Genomic DNA, 23,118 nt, shown 5'->3' with positions numbered 1-23,118 from the left:
AAAGAAGACCTTTCCAAGAACCCCTCCCAGAAGACCTCCTTTAACCTCTCATTGGCCAGAATTTGCTCACATGTTCATGCTTAAACTAATCACTGACAAGGGAATAGAATTTATGAAGCTTAGCCTTGGAGCTTTAGAGAGCTCATGTTGTAGAGCGATCAGGAACTACCCGCTGGGCCAGGGGATGGAGGCAGTCTCCCTTGAGCTATACGGTTCAATAGAAGTGGGTGGAATTCTCAGCAACAGTGATGTTCTGTTAGAAAAGAGGAAGGGAGGTATATTACTTAGAGTAACTGTAGCAGCTGTAACAAGTAAACCCTCACATTTCAGTGACTGAACACCTTCCAAGCTAATTTCTCCCCAGCATGACAGGACAAGGCAGGTGCTCCTGGTTGCGGGCAGCTTTCCTTCATGTAGAGATTTGGGGACTCAGGTTTCTTCCCCATCTCGTGGTTCTGTCACCTTAGGTGTCTGCTTCCACTGAGCAGATGGGGGAAAGAGACTATAAAGAAGCCACAGAACTACTTCTTAACCTGCTCCCCTCAAAGTTACATATGGAATTTCTGCTCATACTTACTCACATCTAGATGGAAAGCGAGTAGAAATACAGTTCCCTGCAGGAGAGTTGATTCTCAGTGATAACTCCACACGGTGGAATGGGACACACATTCTGGTGGCATCTGGGTGTCTGTCATGGTGGAGGTAGAGGTGGGGGCACTCACCGTTGAGTGACAAACCAACAACTTCTACCACAGAAATGTGTAATTTACCATTGCTCAGTTATCCCACAAACAATAGTATTTTTGTCCCCACTTTACTGATGTGGAAAAAGACCCAGAGAGTTTAAATCACTTGGGTCAGGTCAGAGAGCTTTTGTCAGTGGCAGAGCCTGAACGTTTACCTATGTTGTGTGACTCCAGTTCAGGTCTCTTAACTTTTATCGTACATCGCCTGAAGAAAAACAGCACTGTTGCTTTCTTCATCATTTGATTTTTGGTGCTTCTGGCTTAGATGAGTGTCCAAAGGAAAACTTTTAAGAATGGGCCACACAGATGAGGAGAAGGTGTCTGCCTTACACTCACCAAGTTCTTTTTTGTTTTTGTCACAGTGTCATGGACCATGGAAATGCTACACCAGCCCCTCTTTTCTAGAATAATGTTGACCCATGTCTGGGCAAATAAAAGTTTAGTACGAGTAGGTCTGTTCACATAAATCCTAATTCTCTGTTTGTTTGTTTGTTTGTTTTGTTTTTTTGCGGTACGCGGGCCTCTCACTGCTGCGGCCTCTCCCGCTGTGGAGCACAGGCTCCGGATGCGCAGGCTCAGTGGCCATGGCTCACGGGCCCAGCCGCTCCGCAGCATGTGGGATCCTCCCGGACAGGGGCACGAACCCGTGTCCCCTGCATCGGCAGGCGGACTCTCAACAACTGTGCCACCAGGGAAGCCCCCTAACTCTCTTATTTGGCAGGAATGACTAGTTCTCACGACTCACATGACAACCCCCCTCCCCACAAAATAAGGGGTTTCAGGTTTTTTTGTTTTGTTTTGTTTTTAATACTAGCATGCAGTGAGAAGTGGTCAAATCTTATTTTTCTTGTTTTCATCATAATCTTTGACCACCCGTGGCATTCTGCATATCGAACATGTGCCCAAGACAGCAATAGAAGGATGGTCTAGAGGTAGGAAGGGAGCATGGGCAAAGGCAAGGGCTGGCAGAAGTCTTTTCCAGTTTATTAAGATAGTAGTACCATTCACACCTCATTTTTTATTAAAAACAAACACAACATTCTTCCTATAGCTGCCACTGTCAGATGAACAGCCTGGTGGAAGGAAATGCTAAATGAGTTCCTTCTGATTCAAAGTCCTTGGTACGTTACCTGCAAATGTGTTTACAGAGGATGAATTTCTTCTCCTAGAAGAGAGAGCCTCACTCGAGCCATTCACCTCGTTAATCAGATCTCAAGAACGTTCCAAGTAAATTTATTTTAAGCAATTTCCTCCTGGAAACCCAGAAGAGAGGTGGTCATACCCTCCGTTTGAAGTGCTAATAATTCACACTGTAACTCCAGTTGGCTCCCTTGTCTGCATTTGGCCTACTTGGTGAAATCATTTTAATACTCCGTAATCACTTTAATATACTGTGATATCGTGGACAAGTTACTTGGGCTCTCTGGGCCTCAGATGCCTCATCTGTAAAATGAGGGGGTTAGAGTAGATAGTGGTTTTGGATTATTTTTTCCTCAAATAAAATTCTTCAATAGATAAGGGATAAAATTCCACTAACAGTTGGAGCGGAAGCATTTACTAAGCAGGCCTGCTATGTGTCGAACACCGTGCTGGGTGCTGGGTGAGTGGAACACAGCTTCTACTCTCTTTCTGGTGGGGGAGACAGATGTAAATACAGGACAGTTGTGCAACTATAAGGCACATGCATTAAATACAGAGCTAGAGATATGCACAAGGCATGGTGAGGACAGCAGCCTGGGGAAACAGGGAGGGCTGTAGCCATAGTAGATGCCCCGAGACACAGCCCTGGGCCCCTCCCATGGTTTCCACGCAGCCAAGGGTGACAGTTCAGTGCATGCTGTCAGTGGCCCAGCCCAAGCACACCCGTGTTTTTCCACCTGCCTGCATCAGGACTCTGGGCCCAGAAGCTGCAGACAGAGGCGTGGAGGAGTTAATGTCACTGGGGGCCAACCTCAGCTGTTGAGACATGACAGTCAGAGGGCCAATGCCTGAGGCTTCTGTTCCTGGGGGACAGTTCTGAGGCACATGGGACACAGATGGCCCCCTGGAGAACACACTCTTTATTCTCTCTCTTTCCTTCCCCGACTTGCCCCCCCGCTCCCTCAGTACTGCTTTCTGAGATCACTTGCCAAATCAGCCACTCACACCCAAGTCAGGGTCTCAGGTTTTGCTTTCAAGGGAACCTAACCTAAGGGGTGGCTACATGTAGCAGTGTGAGAGGCACTGCAGAGGGAGGACAGGATGGCAGCAGACGCTAAGAAGTGAGAAGCAGCAGAGCAGTTCAGGGCTGGCAGGACCGTCACACTGAGCGGTTGAGCGGTTGCCTGCATAGAATCTGGGGTCACTTACCATCCATCTGCCCAGGACACTCGCAGACCACTCCAACCCTCCAACCCTTGTGTGCTTGGAGAGAGCGAGCTCTTTCTCATATTTGCTAATCAGTGAAGACGAAGGAACAGCACACTTTTCAAGGGTTAGCGGAGGAGAGGCCGCTGCCTGCTGCTCTTGGAAACGATGTGCTTTCTCAGGAACTCCGAAGACTCTGATGGGTTTCAGTGCCCTCTTCATCCCAACAGTACTCCGAGTTCAAGGGTGGCTGACACAGGCGAATCACCTTCCAGCCTTTGCCTGGAAGCAGAGTTCGTTTCTTGTGATTATTACCTCATTGTATTTAATCTGCAAATGAGGAGTTAGAATTTAAAATGTCTCTTGAAGGGCAGGAGGTGTAGAATAGAATTTTACAGTAGGGAGGATAGGAAACTGCTTCCTACATTGTGTCACTGCCTGAACAGAATAAAAGAAATGCAAATGAGAAAAGATAAAATGAGGGAAAGGGAAAATTATGGTGGCAAGGGAAGGAGGAGCTGGAAGTGAGGTAATTCAAAATTTATGCTGGGGCTTCTCTGGTGGCGCAGTGGTTGAGAGTCTGCCTGCCGATGCAGGGGACATGGGTTCGTGCCCCGGTCTGGGAGGATCCCACATGCCGCGGAGCGACTAGGCCCGTGAGCCATGGCCGCTGAGCCTGCACATCCAGAGCCTGTGCTCCGCAACGGGAGAGGCCACAACAGTGAGAGGCCCGTGTACTGCAAAAAAAAAAAAAAAAATTATGCTGGAAGTCCTATTCCTTTCTGCTAGAGGAAGGCCACAGATTTGACCATAAGCTTTCTAACCACTACCATGAAAAGGAAAACTGCCAGTTATAATATTTACAAAGTCCATTAGGTAAAAAGAAACCAGTCGCTAAGGAAAAGCACAACTCTTTGTAGTACTGAGACCAGAGTAAAATTTCTCGCTGGGTCCTAAGTAGAGACGCTGTTGCCTAATGTGATGAAGAGGATCTGTAAACCTGTCCTTAGGACATCCCTCAGTACAGACTGATGGCACATCGTGACAAAATGCAATTCCATGAAAGCAACTTTATGGGGGTGCCGATAGGATATAGCCAGATATCAAGCTCACTGATGGTCTGCTTAATTCATAATTCAGGGGTAGATCTCAGGGTACCTAAAGAAACGTACCGACTGCATTGACGCCGGTAATCTTCCATAAATACTGCGCTAGCCATCAATCAGCCCACCTGGAGCAGCTCTGACATCCTCCTGTGAGAGGCTGGGGCCACACGAGCACACCCACCACGGCTGGGAAGCAGACCGCCAGGGTTTTCGTGGGCAGGCCGCCAAGATTCTCCTCGGAAAGTAACTTTGCATTCTTTCTAACTTAGAGGCAAATGGGTGATCCAGGCCAGCCGCAGAGGCTTTATGTCATAAAGCACGGATACAACAATTTTAGGCCAGAAAGAATTACTGAAGCAGGGGCTACAAACCGGCCCCTGCCCCAGGGAAAGGAAAGCCATTCAGTAAAGTATCCCTGAAGTGGCTGGCTTGCAAAACCCCAAGTACCTTCCAGGAGAGACAAGGTTGCAAAAATGTATCCCTCTGCTCAGTGACTTGCTGAGGGCCATTATGAGCTACAAAATGGATAAAAATGGGGAGATATCTACCAAAAATGGTAGCTTGGTTTTGCAATCATTAATCTTGAGTCCCTAGCAGTAGAGTAGGTAGGTAGCAGGGGTATTATCCTAGTTTTCCATACAGCTTTGACATCTGACCGTGCCCTGTTCTCTAATGCTGCAAGGGCACACACCAGCCCAGCCCAAACGGGTGGAAGTGCAAGAAAAGGAAACAGCAGAGACAAAGACTTAACTTTGGAAGAGGAACTAGAAAAGAGAGTTGCCTGGATTTAGTTAAATCACACAGTCTTGAGGTTGGAAAGGACTTCCTTTGAAGGCAGCTAGTCTAGTGCCTCACCCAACACAGTAATTCCCCCATGGCCCCCCTTACAGGTAGGCATGTAACCTTTCACTGAATGCTTTTTAGAGAGGAGAGGATAACACCAAATAACATAGCTCCTCTCATCACTGATGACTAACTGGTAATGACAAATGAGGCCAATTCAGTCTCTTAGCAACTTTTACCCAGTGACTCAACATAACACCCGAAGCAAGTCTATTCCTCCTTTGAAACGCAAAACTTCACCATAATCTGAAGATAACTATTCAGAGCTCCCTGTTGTCTTCTCCAAGTCTTCCAGAAGAACCTATTTCCATATAAGGTAACTCCTCTCTGGATGAGGGTTGCCAGACTTAGCAAATAAAAATGTAGAATGTCCAGCTGAATTTGTGTTGCAGATAAACAAGGAATACTTTTTCAGTTTAAGTATGCTTCATATGATATATGGGACGTATTTATACTGAAAAAGTATTCTTTGTTTATCTGAAACTCAGGTTCAACTGGGCATCTTGGATTTTAGCTAGTAGCTCTACTCTGGATGCATTTTAGTTTGCAAGTGTTTTTAAGATGTAGTGCCTAGAACTTAAGGCATTGTTCCATTTGAACCCTCAAGCAGAGCTCAAGTTGGGTGAGAAAGGCTGGTGGAGGAATGGTCAGGGGAAGGAAGGGGGACACTCCCACCCCCACCCATGCTTCTGTGTGAAGACCGGGGTAAAGTACCTTCCAGGAAAGGCAGAAAGCCCCCTCCCCGGCACACCAGCTCGGGGCCAGGGCACAAGTTCAGGCCAGGTGGGCACCTTTGGGTACCATCACATTCGGCAGCCCTAGCTTTCGGTAAATCATCTCCCCCAACATCCCGAGCTCCCTCTAACTATTTCCAACTTCTGCGATGTGGCTGCACTTCCTTCTTGTAACGGACTCTGCTGTCTCTATTCATCGTCGGAGGTATTTTCAGCCCAGATGATAGTGTTTTGGCACAATACTACACACAATAACCGGTGCCTCTCTAATCTACTTGCCTCCCTTTCAATTTCCTTTGCTCTTCTGGCATCAATCTTCTCCCCCTCCTTTACAGCAGTCCAGGTCTTTTGATACATTAAACTAGATTATAAACTCCTCTAGGGCAAGGGCTATGCATACGCGTAATATAGTCATAATGCCTCACTTTTGTAGAAAGCTTTTATTGCAAAAGACTTGTCTCATTCCATTTTCTTACTTTTCTTCTCACATTTTCACCCCAGTGTCCCTGCAGGAGTAAGTGCTTGGAAGTCACTTCTGGCCAGGAATCAGGGGCAGTTCCAGGCATCTCAGGACACTTTCCTCATTATCTCCCATTTTGGTCTTTGAGGCCAGAGGTCACAGAGCACGGCCCTCGGCAGGACCATGCTTAACCCATTTCAAACAGATAAGGCCCCTTACTGTTTTTGAAGCTTGTCAGATGGGCATTCCACAACTTCCCTCACGGCTTCACCAGCACCGAATGACTCTCACTCATCAGGAAATGAAGGCTTCCTCTCACCACCCCTCCCTTTTTAACTCTTAATTCCATTCTCTAATTCCATGATTAAATCTTAAATTTCTTTTTGAAATTTAGTAATTACTTAGTAATTACTTTTAGTAATCCCCTGTTTAACTTCAATAGGGGAAGTAGACACCTGGAAACAATTCAAGGACAACTTAATGAAATTGATTAGTGTAATGAAATGTCGCCATTGAACACACGCCTTTGCTGGCCATTCTGCTAAAGTAGCGTCCAGATCATCTGGAGAGACAGAGAGAGAAACAGAAAGAGAGAGAGAGAGAGAGAGGGAGTATGGGCTGGTGGAGGCGGCAAAGCTAACACATAAGGTCTGGGTGAATCTTAGGACAATCGGCAAAATCGGCAAATTCATTCCATGGGACCTTTTAACGTTTCCATGTTCAACTTTAAACAATGTGATTTTACAGATCTCAGCAGGAAAACCTGTTAGGAGTGAGTCTGTGGGACCCTCATGGAGTTTTCAGGGGTAATGTCTGCAGACAGATCCGTGTAATCAAGAGACAGTAATGGCTGGCTGTTGTGACCAGAGCCTCTGAGGGTCTCTGTGATCTGGCATGAAACTCATGGAGGTGGGACTCACCTCCTTGGGGATGGGTGTGGGTCAGAGTTGCTGGAGAGTGAGCCTTCCTGCCCCAGGCAAGTTTACAGACTAAGCAAACTGAGAACAGTTCGTTGGGGCAGAAGCCTTACCTGGATAGGGGGTTACTCGCTCTGGCAAAAAAACATCTTTCATAATAAAAGCATCATCAGATTCCAGAGTCATGACTTAACAAGCTGTGCTGGTCGCTTCAGGTGCTATGTTCCTCTAGTTCGAAACATATTTTATCCTTTGGTAGTCAGGGCTATGCAAAGGGTGTGGTGTTACGACCAAGCATCTGGAGTTATTAACTTAGCCTCATTTTCTGCTACAACAACAGCTGTCTTGGGCTGACTTTCATGACACAGTTAACTGCCCACCACTAACAGGCCACCCATTTTTAGTCCTCAGTCTACTGGCCCTGCCTGGAAAGCCTTATTTCTTCTTTCCATTTCAACTAACCACTGTTGTTTCCATGATTGTAAGATGCACCATTAATTTAATAACATCTAGGTGTGGGGAAGGGAGGGGAGAAGAATCACTATCACATTAAATATACAACATCTATTGTAAGATCACCCCTCCACCTCACAGCTAAAGACCTGCTGATCATTCAAGACTTGGTTCACAGTCATCCCCTCTGAGCTTTTTTGGACAAGCTTCCCCAGGACTGGCCACTCCCTTGTGTCACAACTGCAAATGCTGTCACACCTACTAAGTCAGGATGCACAGACTGTAAGCACCTCAAGGGCAGGAACTGTTATATTTACCCCTGTATTCCCAGGCTCTAGCCCAGTGCCTAGCATTAATTCATTCTACAAATATTTACTAAAGACCTACCATATGCCAGGCACACACCCAGACTTGCACTTTGTTTGTTAAACAGAAGAGTTTTTAGCAAACATCGACTCTGCAGTGATGTGAGAGATGTAAAATGAGCATGTGACAGTCTCTTCGGCCCTTCCATTATTAGACAGAGATGGGAGCAATGTGTATGTTGTTAGCTTGGGCTGATATAACAAATATCATAAACTGGGTGGCTTAAAACAACAGACATTTATGTCTCACAGTTCTGGAGGCTGTGAAGGCCAAGATCAAGGTGCTGGTCCATTTAGTACCCGGTGAGGGCATCTCTTCCTTGTTTGCAGACAGATGCCCTCTTGCTATATCATCACGTAGCATAGATATAATCTCTCATGTCTCTTCTTATAAGGGCACTAATCCCATGCATGAGGGCTCCATCCTCAGGACCTAATTACTCTCCAAAGTCCCCACTTCCAAACACCATTGGGGATTAGGGCTTCAATATATGAATTTGGGTGGTCCACAGACATTCGGTCCATAGCATGTGCTAAACCAATCGTGACCAAGTGCCAGAATGTGTGCTTCAGACATTAAACACTGTGCATAGTTAAGAAAGGGAAAGATTTGAGCTTCTGGAGAAGCCAGGCCTTACTCTTCTCTGCAGTTCCACCATCCCCCAAGGCCTAATATTAGGCTTGCATTTAAGGTTGATTGAATTAAATTGAAAAATTTGCCTGAAAAATTCTATGGGATGGGAAATGGAAAGGAATTGTAGGGTGGGTAAATGGCATGAAAAAAGGCTTGGTGACAAAAATGAATTGAAAAAAATTTCTTTTGGATTTCCCTGGTGGCGCAGCAGTTAAGAATCCGCAGCGGTTAAGAATCCGCCTGCCAATGCAGGGGACATGGGTTCGATCCCTGGTCCGGGAAGATCCCACAGGCCAGCAACTAAGGCCGTGTGCCACAACTACTGAGCCTGCACTCTAGAGCCTGAGAGCCACAACTACTGAGCCTGCACTCCACAACTACTGAAGCCCGTGCGCCTAGAGCCAGTGCTCCGCCAAAGAAGCCACTGCAATGAAAAGCCAGCGCACCTGCGCGCATCAGTGAAGACCCAATGCAGCCCCCCCAACAAAAATAAAATAAAATAAAATAATAAAAAATAAAATTTTTTATCGTGTTAAAATATATATAACATAGAATCTACCATTTTGACTGTTTTTAAAGTGTACAGTTCAATGGCGTTAAGTACCTTCACATTATTGTCCCACCAGGTATGAATTTTTAAGAGTCTCTTGCAGAAGGGTTCATACCTGGCTAAATTTAGGCACTTTTGTTAGTGGAAATAAGAAACACTTGTTAGTGGAAATAATGATTATCAGAGTAAAAGCAATGTTCCTCTCCCCAATTGGGGCAGTTTCCCATTAACATCTGTGATTTGTTTTGCATATATTAATGAAAGGCTGTGGTACTGGGGGGCGGGGGCACCAGTTCTGCTCCCTGTATGTTTGAATTATCCTTGTGAAGTTTTCAACAATGAACACTAATTTTTTTCCCCCAATACTGGGCCTTTTGTATTCAAATCAAAAGCACAAAGCCCCATTATGGGGGGAAAAAAAGAATCTTTATTGGCAAACAGTTGTGTCCACTTAAAGCAACAAATAAAAAGTCTAAAGAGTACATTCCATATGAAGTACTGTAGCTATTAATACACTTGGGTTCCCAGGGTCTGCCCCCCTCCCCCCATGGGTCTATTTGTGGGGAGTGTTAATCAGTGCCATAGGCACCCCTGAGAAGGGAGGAGGTGGGTGAGGAGAGGTGAGGCAGGCCCACCCAGCCTCAGGGCAGTGAGCAGAGCCTGTGAGATCTGGGTTCTGGTCTTGACACTTGGATGTGAATCCCAGGGCAAGGCACCAAACACTTAATAAGGCCTCTGCACCTTGGAGGCGAGAATCCGCAGCCTTTAAAGTCCTTTCCTCTCAGGACTTCCCTGGTGGCACAGGGGTTAAGACTCCGCACTGCCGACCGATGCAGGGGACCCAGGTTCAGTCCCTGGTGAGGGAACTAGATCCCACATGCATGCCTCAACTAAGAAGCCTGCCTGCTGCAACTAAGACCTGGTGCAACCAAATAAATAACTAAAAGAAATATTTAAAAACAAAGAAAGTCCTTACATCTCTTTCAGTCATATCTGAATAATATTTAGCCAGGTCCAAGCGGCTGGTTGGTGGGGTGCTTAGTTCAGGACAAGTGGGTGAAGGTGCGGGGAGTTAGCTGAGGGAATTGGAGCCCCGCGTGGGTGACTCCAGAGTGGTGGAACGCGGGGTGGCTCGGAATGGAGCTCAAGCGATGGGATTTCCAGATGAGTCTTTCTAAGGCCAACTTTTAAAGGTCGGAGGAAAGTTTGCCGCGGGGCGGGGGCCCCGAGGGGGGAGCTGGGTGGGCTTCGACGTCTCCTCCCCTTTAAGCGGGTGGCCCCGGCCCTGCCTCTGTTACCTGGAGCGGGGAGGGGCTTGGGAAAGTTTGTGTTTGTTGCTGGCAAAGCGCCGGATGGGAGGCGCGGGCGGGCGAGCGCTGCGGTTCCTCCCTCCTGCTTTCGGGAAGCGGTCGGGGCTACACGCTCGGCTCGGCGGGGCGGCCCTGGCGCCCGGCTCCCGGTGCCCGGCCGGCTGGAGGAGGAGGGCGGAGGCGGGCGGGCGGGAGCGGAGCGAGGGGCGCACGTCGGCCCCAGCGCTGGGATTTCTCGGCTTGCGAGGAGAGCGGAGCAGGCGCGCGGCCCAGGCGGAGGAGCGCTGACTCTGGAGCAGCCGGAGCTGGAGGAGGAGGAGGAGGAGAGGCGGCGGGAAAGGAGGAGGAGGGGGAGAGTCACTCCCGCCCGGCGAGCATGGGGCGCTTGGCGCCGAGGCCTCTGCTGCTGGCGCTCCTGTCGCTGGGTGAGTGCGCGCGGGGCCCGGCGGGGCGCGGGGGCTCGGCCAGGCGCGGGGGGACCGGTGGGGCGCGGCTGCCGCGCGCGGCCTGGGGCGCCGACGGTGCCGGGGCCACTCCCGGGAGAGCGGGCCGGGATCCGCGGGCGGCGGGGCCCGGCGGGGAGCGGGCGCGAATCGCGCGGGGTGCGAGTCGCCGTGCTCCAGGCCGAGCCTCGCCCGCACATGTGCGGGGGGGAGTGGCCCCAGGCCGGCTTCCCCGGGCCCTCCCTACCTGTTAGCCGCCCGCGGCCGGCTCACCTTGAACTCCCGGCCCGGAAGGTGCCTGCGGTCCCGGCCCGCGTCCCCGGCTCGGGAGCGGAAATCCGCGGCTTTGATCTGCCCCGCCATGGCCGAGACCGGCCGAACCGCACTCCACACACACTCCCCCGCGCCGGGCTGCCTTTCCAGGGAAGCGAGAGGATCCGCCAACTTCCTTCTGCGAAGGTCACCGGGTGGCCCCGAGCGCTACAGTAAAAATCGGTGCGCGGGTCCCTCTGTCATGTTAGTTGTGGCTAGCTCTTCTGCCTCAGTCTTCTCCTTCAGCTCCTCTGAAGCTGCCTCGCTGCATATTTGCACACAAAGACCTGGGAACCTTGGTTTCTTCAACTTTTCCTACCTGTTACTTTTTCTCCCTTACTGTCCCCTGTTTTCCACCCTCTCTCAACCTTGGTGCCTCTTGATTATTTGGCCCAGCGCCCTCCCCCAACCCAAGGAATCTTTGGTGTGATTTTTTTTTTCCCCTCTCCATCTTCCATTCACCCATACACACAGACACCATCTTCACATCGTGTAATATGGTTATATTAATCTAACCAAGTAGTTATCAGCCACAGAAATAATCTGCTGATTAAGTGCCCACCACGGATCAGGAAGGCTGACTCTTAAAAGCTTTGCTATTCCTGAAGCCCTTTGGTCACTGTCAAACAGAACAGAAGGAATTCTGTGACCCGACCAGGGGTTCTCTTCCACACCGCTAGAGAAGGCAGAGCTGAATCTTTTATAAAGCACATGGTGTGTGGTGTCTGTCCCAGCTGCACCCAGGGTAAATGACTACTCTGCACTTACGGTCAGAGGGTCCCAGTGGAGACCTTCCACAGCCACTCCCGTCCAGCTGGCACCAGGCTCCACACTGTCCCAACTCCCATGACTCCTGCTGCTGGGGGGGGGGGGCGGGGGCAGGCTTTCTAGCTGCTACTGTGTTTTTTTCCTTCATGTCTGAGGGGTTTTCTGGAACTCCGCCCCTAAAAGAGCTCACCCAGCCACATTGCTTTAGCTGCAACCAGGTGCAGAAAGCTTCCAGATCTTTCACCTAATTTTGTAGCATCTCTTCTGTGGTCTGTGGTCCTAGTGCTTTTATTCTCTTCCTTTCACTCTGGGACCCTTGTAAGTTTTCCGTTTGTTGCACACTGCTGGTGGTAGTCCACACCCATTACATAATTGGCTGATGTGTCTGGGTCAAGCAGGGCCACGGCTACTGGTTGCACAGATTGTGCACTGAGTGCACAACTCTAGGAGCTGCTGTTCACTTCGTCCTCTGTGTGAATGGCCCTCCCCAAAGTTGTGCAATTCACAGCCCCTGTACTAGTTAAGAGGGTGAGGCCAGGTAGAAATTTGAAAAGAATGTCCGTGAGTAACTATGGTGAGGGAGAAAAAGGGAGAGGGGGCAAAGAGAGACCAGCAAAAGCAAAAATAGAAGTGGGGAAAGTACAGCTTGGGGAAGTCTCGGAGGTATTCCAGTATATCCTGCCCTGGCTGGACATCTCATGTCAACTACACACAGGCAGTGTGTGTGGTGTCACCAGCCAATGCCTTGTCCCCTAACAGTCCCTGAACTTCATGTTCACCTGATAGCTTGCTGTACCGAATCTCACTTGGTGTGGCTTCCGTGTGACCTCCGGGAGGCCCTCCCTGTGGTACTACTACTCTAGCACTGTACTGATTCCTGAAACCCAATATGATGATATGCTAGATCATCTTTGCTCTTGTATTGCAACCTGGGCATAATCTTGCTGTCACTCTCTTTGACCTCTACGTTCACACTGTCGCCCAACTCTGTTCCTTTTCCCATAGTGCAGACTCGAGCGTCTTCCCTGTCCTTCCTGTATCTAAAGTTACTGTCCTAGCTCGGGTTCTGACAGCTCCCCACACAGATCTGACATCTGTACCTGTTTGACTTTTTCCTCCAGCCTCCCTTCTAAGTTCATCGTTTTCCTGAAGGATCGTTTCTGGAGGTCCCACCTTAGCTCATTAGTCCCTTATGATTTCCTTCTGAGGATGTTCTGCCCCTTGTATTCTCTCCCCTCTAGTCTTCTGTCTGATTCAGATGCTTCATTCTAAGGAACCTGTTTGCTATCCTTTACATAGAATGTATGTGAATCTTCTGGCCTTTCCATTTCCCATGACCTGGGAATGCCTCTCCTGCTTCTCTCCTCTTACCTGTGCATTTACTTTCCCCCCTAAAACTACTTCCTCCATAAAGCTTCCCTAAATGAGTGTACCTATCACAATCACAACAGAACCCACTCAGCTTCATAAAGCAGGTTTTCACTTCCATTGCCCATGTCTGACTCGTCTCATCCATCCATTTAATACAGCATTTCTTGAATGCCCAGTGTGTCCGTAAGAGTGTCCCAGACAAATGATCAAGACACAGTGTCTCACTGAGTGGTCAGTGGGGGTGGGCAGACAGTTAATAAAGCAGCCAACTACAAGCCAGAATGAAATACCTGGCATAGAAACCAAGCGCTGGTAGGAAGCAAGGAAGAGCATGATTAATTTTGACTTGGGGTCAGGGTTGACTTTGCTGAAGAGATGACATTTAAGCTGAGCCTTGAGGATAATTAGTATTTTGAAAGAAAGGATGGAAGAGGCTTTCAGGCTCTGGGGAAAGGCATCCAGTGTGGATGAGTGAAAGTGCCTGGTTCATTCAAAAAGGGCATGTAAGTTCCATGTAACTGAAGGTGGGAGGAGGGATACTAGGAGGGCAAACTGGAAAAGTGGGTCTGGGATGGATTCTGAAGGCTATTCTTGCAGTGCTGAAGTCTTCACTATGTGGGTGGGCTTGTTGGCCTGTGGGTGCTGCCACACAGCCTGTGCTTCTCCCATCAGAGCACTTCTTTATCTCACTGTATATGATTATCTGTTCCTGGTCTAAATCCTCACCCTGATTATATCCCGTGGGGCAGGGACCAGGTTGGTGTTGTTCACTATAGTATTCCTCTTACTAATCGAGTGTCTGGCACAGAGTACGTGTTTCATAAATATTGGCTGACTGAATGAGTGCACGTGTATATCATTTTTCTGTGGGTCATGGGTTGCCATTGAAAACTTGCAGTGTGAGATTGATACAACGTGGTGATGTGTTTGAGGAGGCCAGTCCTAGCGTGGAGCATGAATTAGAGAGGAAGGTATGAAAATTGTGGAGGGGGATTAAGATACTCTCTCTCTCTTTTTTAAAAAAAATATTTATTTATTTATTTATTTGGCTGTGCCGGGTCTTAGTTGCGGCATGTGGGATCTTTGTTGCAGCATGCAGGATCTTTAGTTGCGGCATGTGGGATCTAGTTCCCTGAACAGGGATCGAACCCGGGCCCCCTGCATTGGGAGCGTGGAATCTTAACCACTGGACCACCAGGGAAGTCACTAAGATACTCTCTTAATGTGTGTCTTTTAAAAAAAATACTTGCAAATCCATCGAAGTAGTTTTTAAACAACAAAAACATTACATCTATATTTCAAAATCCAAATAACATAGAAGGGTAATGTATTATTGTATTAGGTAGGCTAAATTGCTCTAACAAATGGAATCAAAGAACAGTGGTTCAAACAATGGAAGTGCCTTTCCTAACTCTTCTTGGGGATGTTTTGGATGAAATGGTTGGGTCTGATCGCTGTTGCACACAGGCATTCTGGCTCCCAGGCTGATGGGCAGTTCTGCTGTCTTCAGCCCCTAGTTTCTTTTTTTTTTTTTCCTTAAATTTATTTATTTATTTATTTATTTATTTATGGCTGTGTTGGGTCTTCGTTTCTGTGCGAGGGCTTTCTCCAGTTGCGGCGAGCGGGGGCCACTCTTCATCGCGGTGCGCGGGCCTCTCACTATTGCGGCCTCTTTTGTTGCGGAGCACAGGCCCCAGATGCGCAGGCTCAGTAGTTGTGGCTCACGGGCCCAGTTGCTCCGTGGCATGTGGGATCTTCCCAGACCAGGGCTCGAACCCACGTCCCCTGCATTGGCAGGCAGATTGCGCCACCAGGGAAGCCCCTGCGCCACCAGGGAAGCCCCAGCCCCTAGTTTCTAAGATCACTTAGAAAGGGTGGTCACCATCGCCCTTCCAGCCCTGTAAAGGGGAAAGAGCATGTAGTCTTCCTGGGCTAAGCCCGGCAGTGGCCCCCATCACTTCTGCACACATTCCATGGCAGAGGATTTAGTCCAGGCCACACTAACTGCAAGGGAAGCCGGGAAATGCAGAGGAATGTGGGAGCCGTGTGCTGGCTACTGTGGAAGAAGAGAAGAACAGATTTGGGGGACAGCTTGCAGTCTCGGTGTCACTTATAAAGGATATAAGGTAAAAGGATGAATGTGCCCACCCTCCCACTGCCCAGGCATAGCCACTCATATATAAGGTACATGTGTCCGTATACTGAATATTTTGTTTGGTCTTTTCTCATAGCTTCTACACAGGGCTCTGCACCTAACAGGTACAGAGTAATAATAGCTGCTATTTATAGCGTGCATACCAAGCGTCAGGCTCTTACGGACATTTTCTTATTGAATTCCCATGGCAACATTTTGAGAAAGGTACTGCTATTTTCTCCATATTACAGATGAGGAAACCGACACCCAGAAAAGTTAAATAACTTGTCCATAATCATACAGCTACTGCATGGCTGAGCCAGAATTTGATCACAGGACCCAAATTTGGTCTCAACTAAGGAAAGATTGACCGATGTTCACCATAATCTTATTTTGTGTATCACTCAAGATGAGTTTAGACGAAAAAGTATAATACTGGTTTGAAAGCAAAAGTGCGGTTAAAAAGAGGAAGGTCTGGGGCGAGTGCAGCCCAGGCACGATTCCGGAAGGGAGAGGCAGTGCCAGGATGCACCTCATAGATGTGACAGCTCCGCAACCCCTAAGGCGTCACCACCCCTGCTCTGAGGAAAGGGACCAAATTGCAGCTTCCTCCAGAAAGCGCTGGAGGAGAAAGGCTGGCAGGAGGAACCCTAGTCAATCCATCCAGCGCAACGGTCTTTGAAGTGCTGTGGACTTCAGAGAGTGCTCGGCTCTCATTGTAGCCTTGTTAACAGAATTCCTGTATCTGCCAAGCTGATTAATGCCTGCCCCGGCTGTAATTATTCTTATTAGCCTGCTGAATAGGAACTCTAGTTGTCAGTGATCATTCCTTACAAGGTAGTCGTGCTAGTCGGCATTTATATGTCTATTTTGTTTCTGTGTCGAGCTGCTGAGCTGATTTCTACCCCATAGGTTGAATGTACATTTCCATACTAGTGCAGTGTCTGGCAGTTAAATAAGGTGTGTGCTTGTCTGTCAGCATGTCTGCGTCTCACTTTATCGAATGAAGTTGGGGGGAGCTGTCAGGGCAGTTCATAGCTATTCTGTTTAATTGCCTTGGTTTCTTAAAGGCAGGGTAGCAAGGCCCTTTGACTCTTCGCTTTGGGAAAATAACTTGAACCGGCAAAAATTCTCTGTAGTTTATCTTCTGGAAAAGGCAAAGCGCTGCTGTTGGCACAGTCAGTGCTTTTGAGATCTTGGAATATTTTCCTCCACACCAACTGTAGTCTTTGCGAAGCAACAGAATTAGACCCAGTAGTTAACACTGTCGTGGACCAGCAATGCTATTTCCAGGAGACTAGAGATGCTCGCGCTGTGGGCACATTTGTGTTCTTCAAAGGCTGATTTCTCCACAACACTCCCTATGTGTTTGTGCAGGATTATGCAGTCACTAAGCAGCCTGATTCAAGTTTAAGTATGATGTTTGGGGACCTTAATTGCATCCTGCTTTGCACCTTTATAAGTGCCGAATGTGAAAGCATTTGCATCCGTCAGGATATTTCAGGGGAGTGGGGAAACAGTGTTCGGCCACTGTTGCACTGTCTAGGATAAATTTGGCTTAGAACCGTGGAGAACAGAATTGAGCGTAAGGGTTCAAGGCACATTTCAGGATGGGTGCTACCTTGGAATCCTACTGAAACAGAGGCAGTAATGCGGACAGATGGGTCACTTCTCAGACCTTAAAAGTGACACCAAGCCAATAACGTACTAATAATCTTGTTACTTCCTTGTTCTTACGTAGGGCTGGACTGGGCTAGAACCTCCCAGCTTGTGGGCCATGGTAAGGGATCCACATGGGGCTCAGGTGGGTTGTAGGTGGGTCTCATTACTGGGTCTCATTCTGTTGCTTCACAAAGACTACAGTTGGTGTGGAGGAAAATTTTCCAAGATCTCAAAAGCACTGACTGTGACAACTGACACCCTCAGCCCCTGGAGCCCACGGATCAGAGCAGCCTCGAAACCTGAAGCCCTGTCTACCCTGAGAGCCATACAGCTAGTCCCATTTCCTATGTGTGCTGTGATTGGATGGAAATCGACATTTCTGTCTCTTACTTGGGGAACCACAGCCCCTGAACCCCAGCCTGGCCTTAGGATGGGCAGTTTGAAGATGGAAGATGAGAAGCTCAGTGACATGGCGAGTAAGTAGCTCATCTATTTATTCAGCAAATATTGAGAGAGTGCCTGCAGCTCCAGGCCAAGCATTGTTCTGAGCGCTGGGGATTCTGCAGCGAACAGAGCCAACTCAGATCTGCCCTCCAACGGTGGGACAGGATGCACTAGATGTGTGGTGGATGGTATCCCCGGAAGGTGCATCACCACCTGGATGATGGAGGCGAGGGTCAAGAGCAAGTTCATGGGAATGCCTGTAGTTGGGGGACAGGAAATGGGAGAGTTCTAGAAGGAGTAGTCACAGGGATGGCAGAAGAACCAGGAGATCACTCTCTCAGAAGCCAAGCAGAGATGGATGTAGGTAGATTTGTTAAAGAGGGAATAGTCAAATGCTGCACGAAAACCAGAGAGAGAAAGAGAAGCCTTGGATTTGGAGGCTGTGGAGAGGATGGAAGGGAGAGGCGGAGGGGGATAGGGCAGGAGCTGTGTGCTGTAGGACACATGGTTTCTGCAGTGCTCTCAGCCTTTTTAGCCCTGCGAGTGGCCACAGAATCCCCAGACATATCAGCTAGAGGTCATCTATATGTTCCCTTTCATTCTCTGTGTAAATTTTTGAAAGTTTCCCCCATGTTCCTCTGGGTGTCTTCGTCCACGTTGATTGGTGGAATTAACCTTCTCTCTGACAGCTGCATTGAGGCCTTCAGCTGTCAGTTGGAATCTCCAGCACGGGGACTCCGGGGCAGTATTATAACCCATCTTTCTCCCATCTTCATCAGCTAAGATTTCAGTAGTTTATATTACAAATAAACCATGACATGTGTGTTTCTAAACTGTTTCTGCTCTTCAAAATCACATATGGAGAGAAAAAATAGGGCTCAGGCTTTGGAATCAGCCCTCCATTTGAATCCTACCCTTCAGCACTGTGAAACTGGACAGGTTTCTTAACCTCTTGGAACCTCATTTTCTACACATGTAAAAAGGGACTGCTACCTCTCTTGCAGGTTTGTCATGAAGACTAATAATAATGTGTCTAGGAAAATGCACACATTGAACTTCACGTATGTAAATCCCTCGAACTTTGCTACTCAAAGTGGGGTCTGGGGACTAACATCGTCGGCAGCACCTGGGAAAAATCTCAGGGCCCAGTCCAGTCTGCTGAATCAGAGTCTGTGGTTTAACCATATCCCCAGGGGATTCGAGTGCTAAATTTTGAGAAACGCTTGTCTGGTAGAGTGCTTCACACATGGGTTATGTGGTGGCCTGGGCTTCCTTGGTGAATTCTGAGGCAAAGGCCACGTTCAGAGCGTCAGAGCTAGAGGAGAGTGGGACGGGCTGGGCTCTGTGGGAATGTGGTAGGCGGTCAGTTAGTCATGAAGGGTGGGGCTAGCTTAGGTCTGTAGTGGAGGCACTCAGCCTGGTTTCTTGACTTTCTTCCACCAGGTTCAGCATCCGGGGAACAAGGCAGGGACATGGTGTGATCTTGCCGTGAGAGGAGGGGTGCGGGAATCTGTAGAAAGCTCTGACAGCATCATGGAGACAGTTGGCCAAGGAGTCCAGGTGGGACAGGCAGCTGAGAGGCTGGAAGGCCTGGTGAGTCGCAGAAGGTTTGAGGGCCTGGAGGACAGGATGAGGGTAAAAAAGCAGATTCAGAGGCACAAGGGAGTGGGTGGGCCAGAAAGGTAGGAGGTGAGGGTCAAAAGAGGTAACTTCTGAGTCCAGGGTCTTGGAAGTGCCTATCCGAGGGGTAGTAGGCTGGGTGAGTAGTAGCCAAAGTTTTCACCTCTCATGTCATTTTGGCCAATTTAACATCTGACTGGGTCTGGCCGAAGGGATTAGGAGACTAAGCAGTGACGTTTTAGAAGCATTAGTCCCAGGTGTTGTAGGGAAAAGGTCTTAACCTGTGACTAGGATGAATGGGAGTTGGGAGCAGGTAGGCCAGGGAGGAGCCAACATGAGGATTATTTCCTCCTTAAGAAATTCCTTCCTGGGACTTTCTGGTGGCACAGTGGTTAAGAACCCGCCTGCCAATGCAGGGGACACGGATTTGATCCCTGGTCTGGGAAGATCCCACATGCCGCAGAGCAACTAAGCCCGTGCACCACAACTACTGAGCCTGAGCTCTAGAGCCCGCGAGCCACAACTACTCAGCCCGTGTGCCACAACTGCTGAAGCCCTCGCACCTAGAGCCTGTGCTTCGCAACAAGAGAAGCCACGGCAATGAGAAGCCCGGGCACCGCAATGAAGGGTAGACCCCACTTGCTGCAGCTAGAGAAAGCCTGCACACAGCAATGAAGACCCAACGACGAAGACCCAACGCAGCCAAAAATAAATAAATTAATAAATAAATAAAAAAATTTCTTCCTATCTTTTATATAACACTTATTTTGTGCCAGGCCCTGCATTTTCTATATATTAACTCATTTAGTAGGCTTCATAACCCCATGAGGTAGGTACTGTTAGGACCTCCATTTGATAGAAGAGAAAACTGAGTCACAGAGAGGTGAAGTAACTTGTTCAAAGTCACACAAGTGGTCCAGCTGCTTGGGTTCAAGCCCAGATGGCCTGGTTGCAGAGTCTGGGCTCATAACCACAATACACTATACTGCTCTCTGTCTTAGTACAGATATTCAGAGTCGAACACATGTTGGAAAACATAGAAAGGGATTGATACAGTTAGTTAAGATGTGATAACATTTGTGTCCTTGTCTTTTAAAACAGGAGGCTGGGATTCTGGCCCTTGATCTTCCACTCACTAGTTTTGTGACCTTGAACAAGTTGCTGAATAGCTCTTAGCCTCTGTAAGGTAAGGGGCTGGGCTAGCTGATCCCAAGGCCCCCTTCCATCTCCAGAATTCTTTGAGTTCTTGCTGACCCCTGCTGTGGTCCAGATGGGCCGCTTGGTCCAGCCCTGGCTCCTCGCCCATCTTGCCCAGCACTCCTGTGTGCAGCCTGCGCCTTTTATCTCATCTGCCTGGCACCTCTCTGCAACGGGGCTTTGGTGCCTCTGAGGGCTCTGGGAGCTGTTTGCTGTTCTGTCACTGCGGCAGCAACTACTTCCTCCTCCTAGCCCATCCTCTGTGGTGAAACTGGCATCTTTCCTCACGGTGCTCTAGGTTACCGAGGTATCCCCACCACTAACGGCATTTGTTGATGGACCTCTGGGAAAAATCACAAAAACAGTAAAACCAATAAAGCGTTTCTAGATGGCAGACTGTTCCTTATTACTGATTTTTTTTTTTTTTAAGTAAGTTTCGTTGAGGATATCAGCCACAAGTAAGTTGCGGTTGAGTAATCAAGTTTCAGCCCTCAGCAATGTGATTTGTGTTTTCTTCCCCATTTAGCTCTCACGTCGAACCAGTAGACAGTTATGCACCACGGTTCTCCTTTTCCTGACACCCCAAACCACAGCGAGAAGAGACACGGACACCTTTAGCTGGGTCCAAACGTTGACACCACTTTGGATTTTCCATCTTCCTGTAGAGTAGGAGAGTTGAAATTCCGACGTTGCCAATCAGTAGCCTTAATCGGCTAAGCGATGTGTTCTAGCATTTGGGGACTTTCTTCCTTTTCATTCTCTTAGCCCGAAAGGGGAGGGCGCAAGTGATGTTGGATACATTAACAGTGAAAAGGAAACATTCTGGAACCCTCCACGCTGTTGGTTATGTGTTATGAGCTCAGTCCTTACTGCATGCCGGCTGCTACCCAGCCCTCTGGCTACTTTGAGGTGCACCTGTGAATGCTGGTTTTGACCCATGTCTTGGACATGGGTCTTTTGGGGGCTCACCGAGAACACTCTGGGAGTGAATTCTCCACTGCATTTGAGGTGGCTTGCTGTCATATGCTATTCTGGGGGCAAAGGGGTGGATAGTGCTTTATAAATGCACTGCCCCTCTAGGATGTCCTCAGAACAGAATGTTAGCCGATCTGGTGTCTGTCCAGTGTGCTGCTATTGGCTTATGCTGCAGTGAGGAGTTTAAAAAAAGCAAAACCAAACCACTTTTGGCGCAGCTGTTCATTTTTTCCATTTTCTGAAGGCTGGCACATCCATATGTTTTCTTATTTATTAGAAGGCATTATAGTCCATCATCTTTGATTGGGAAATCCATACAGTATGTTCCAAGTTAAGACCATAGTACCGTGGCAGGCACTCGGTCACGTTGGTCGAAGTGAACACAGTCGCGAATAAATACATTGTGCCCAGCTATTGATATATGACGTTCCTGCTTTTCCTTGTGGCCTTATTTTTTAGTACTTCAGCAGCATTTAGAGACCCTTTACCATGTTTCTGACACTGTGAAAGATGACAAAGGAATTAGGAAATGGAGTCCAAAATGGAAACCGAACCAGTTACAACTGAACAGCAGGATGGATTGTTGGTGCTTTTTTAAACATCTAAGTGGATGCATTATGGGATAGCTGTGCGTATGGAGCTGTCAGAATTATAGGGGTAGAACAGGCCGGGAGCTGCTTTATCGTGAGGCTCCGTGGAGCACGTGGGTCTGGAAGGCTGTTTGAGCCAAGGGCAGGAAAAGCGTTTCAGGTAGGAAAATGACCGGCACCGTTTCTCAGAGGCGGGCGTAAATCAGCGTGCGCAGGATGGTGTTCCATTTGGGGATTAGCTGACTTAAGCTGGAACAGTAAGAGAGACCTCAGGGAGTGTGGATATTAAACTCTGGGTCAGGGAGGTTGGAAGAACGGGATCAGAATCACCCTGAAAGTTGTCAGCAGCATTGTCGGCACCCACAGAGAAGCTAAGAACCCACATGCGTGAGGCTGGCGGGGTCTGCTGGGGCCCACAGGAAGCTAGCCTGCTAAATTAAGGTGATAAGTCAGGCCATAATCCTATTTTTGGTTGTTTGTTAAGAGGAAAATGGCTCACAAAACCATTACTGATGTTCCCCTTAGGTAGTTTATCAGAGCATCTCTTCAAAAGACTGTCACCAGATAAGAGACGCATAAGTTTTAGAGGAAGGATGGGGGATTTCTTCTGTGGAAACAAGGTTTATGCAATCATGTGGTCTATTCATCAGAGTCCCACTTTAATAACAGTTTATTCCGCAAACAAGTTTTTTCCGAACATCAATATGAGTCCCAGAAAGCTTAGTGTTGAACCCGGCTTGTAAGGAACTGGGGACAGTGCTTCTGTTACCACAGCTCGGGGGTGTCACAGAGGCAGCGTGGTGGTATATACTGCCCAGTTGTACCCCCCTGTACAGGCCTAACAGGAATTATCCCACAGCAAGGTATGTTTGGTCCTACGGAAATGGCAATGGTAAAGCAAGCTCTGTGTTCTCTCCAGTGCGTTCATTGACACCATTTGGACCTCAGAGTAAAGAAGCCCATAATTAAGTTTCGATGACTCCGCTTGATGTCTTCCCAAGCATCCCTCACTCCATGCCCTTAGAAACAACTATGTGATCTGCGTACACGTTGCCCCTCTTGTGTTTATATATTGTCTTGGAGTTCCTTCAATTTGTTTGATTCTTTGGAGCCCAGTTCAAGCCTCACTTCCTGGGAG

General features: G+C 48.3%; 2 protein-coding genes across 2 annotated transcripts in view; one reads left to right on the top strand and one right to left on the bottom strand.

The window, feature by feature from the left end:
* Positions 1-2,920: 2,920 nt before the first annotated feature.
* LOC149750672 (uncharacterized) lies at positions 2,921-13,519 on the bottom strand. Its single transcript, XM_089917147.1, has 2 exons — positions 11,181-13,519; positions 2,921-10,769 (listed from the first exon to the last, which is right to left on the bottom strand). Exons 1-2 carry the CDS (start codon positions 11,268-11,270, stop codon positions 10,449-10,451), a joined length of 411 nt encoding a protein of 136 aa, XP_089773273.1. The 5' UTR covers positions 11,271-13,519; the 3' UTR covers positions 2,921-10,448.
* Positions 10,607-23,118, top strand: part of PTGFRN (prostaglandin F2 receptor inhibitor) — an 84,869-nt gene continuing 72,357 nt past the window's right edge. Inside the window, exon 1 of the mRNA XM_022583966.3 lies at positions 10,607-10,889. Within this exon, the coding sequence (XP_022439674.1) occupies positions 10,841-10,889 (49 nt within the window). The 5' untranslated portion in view covers positions 10,607-10,840. The remainder of the gene's footprint in view (positions 10,890-23,118) is intronic.

The sequence above is a fragment of the Delphinapterus leucas genome, chromosome 1, assembly GCF_059928025.1.
Source record: "Delphinapterus leucas isolate spDelLeu-1000000601 "Yukka" chromosome 1, BTC_Dleu_Yukka2, whole genome shotgun sequence".
NCBI classification, from domain to species: domain Eukaryota; kingdom Metazoa; phylum Chordata; class Mammalia; order Artiodactyla; family Monodontidae; genus Delphinapterus; species Delphinapterus leucas.
The sequence above is the reverse complement of the archived record's forward strand: the minus strand, read 5'-3'. Positions and strand labels throughout refer to the sequence as shown.

Coding starts and splice junctions, on each gene's coding strand:
- LOC149750672 (XM_089917147.1), bottom strand. CDS start 11,270: ATGGCGGGGCAGATCAAAGCCGCGGATTTCCGCTCCCGAGCCGGGGAC. Junction 10,770..11,180: donor TTCCGGGCCGGGAGTTCAAG/GTGAGCCGGCCG, acceptor CTCCTCCTCCAG/CTCCGGCTGCTCCAGAGTCA.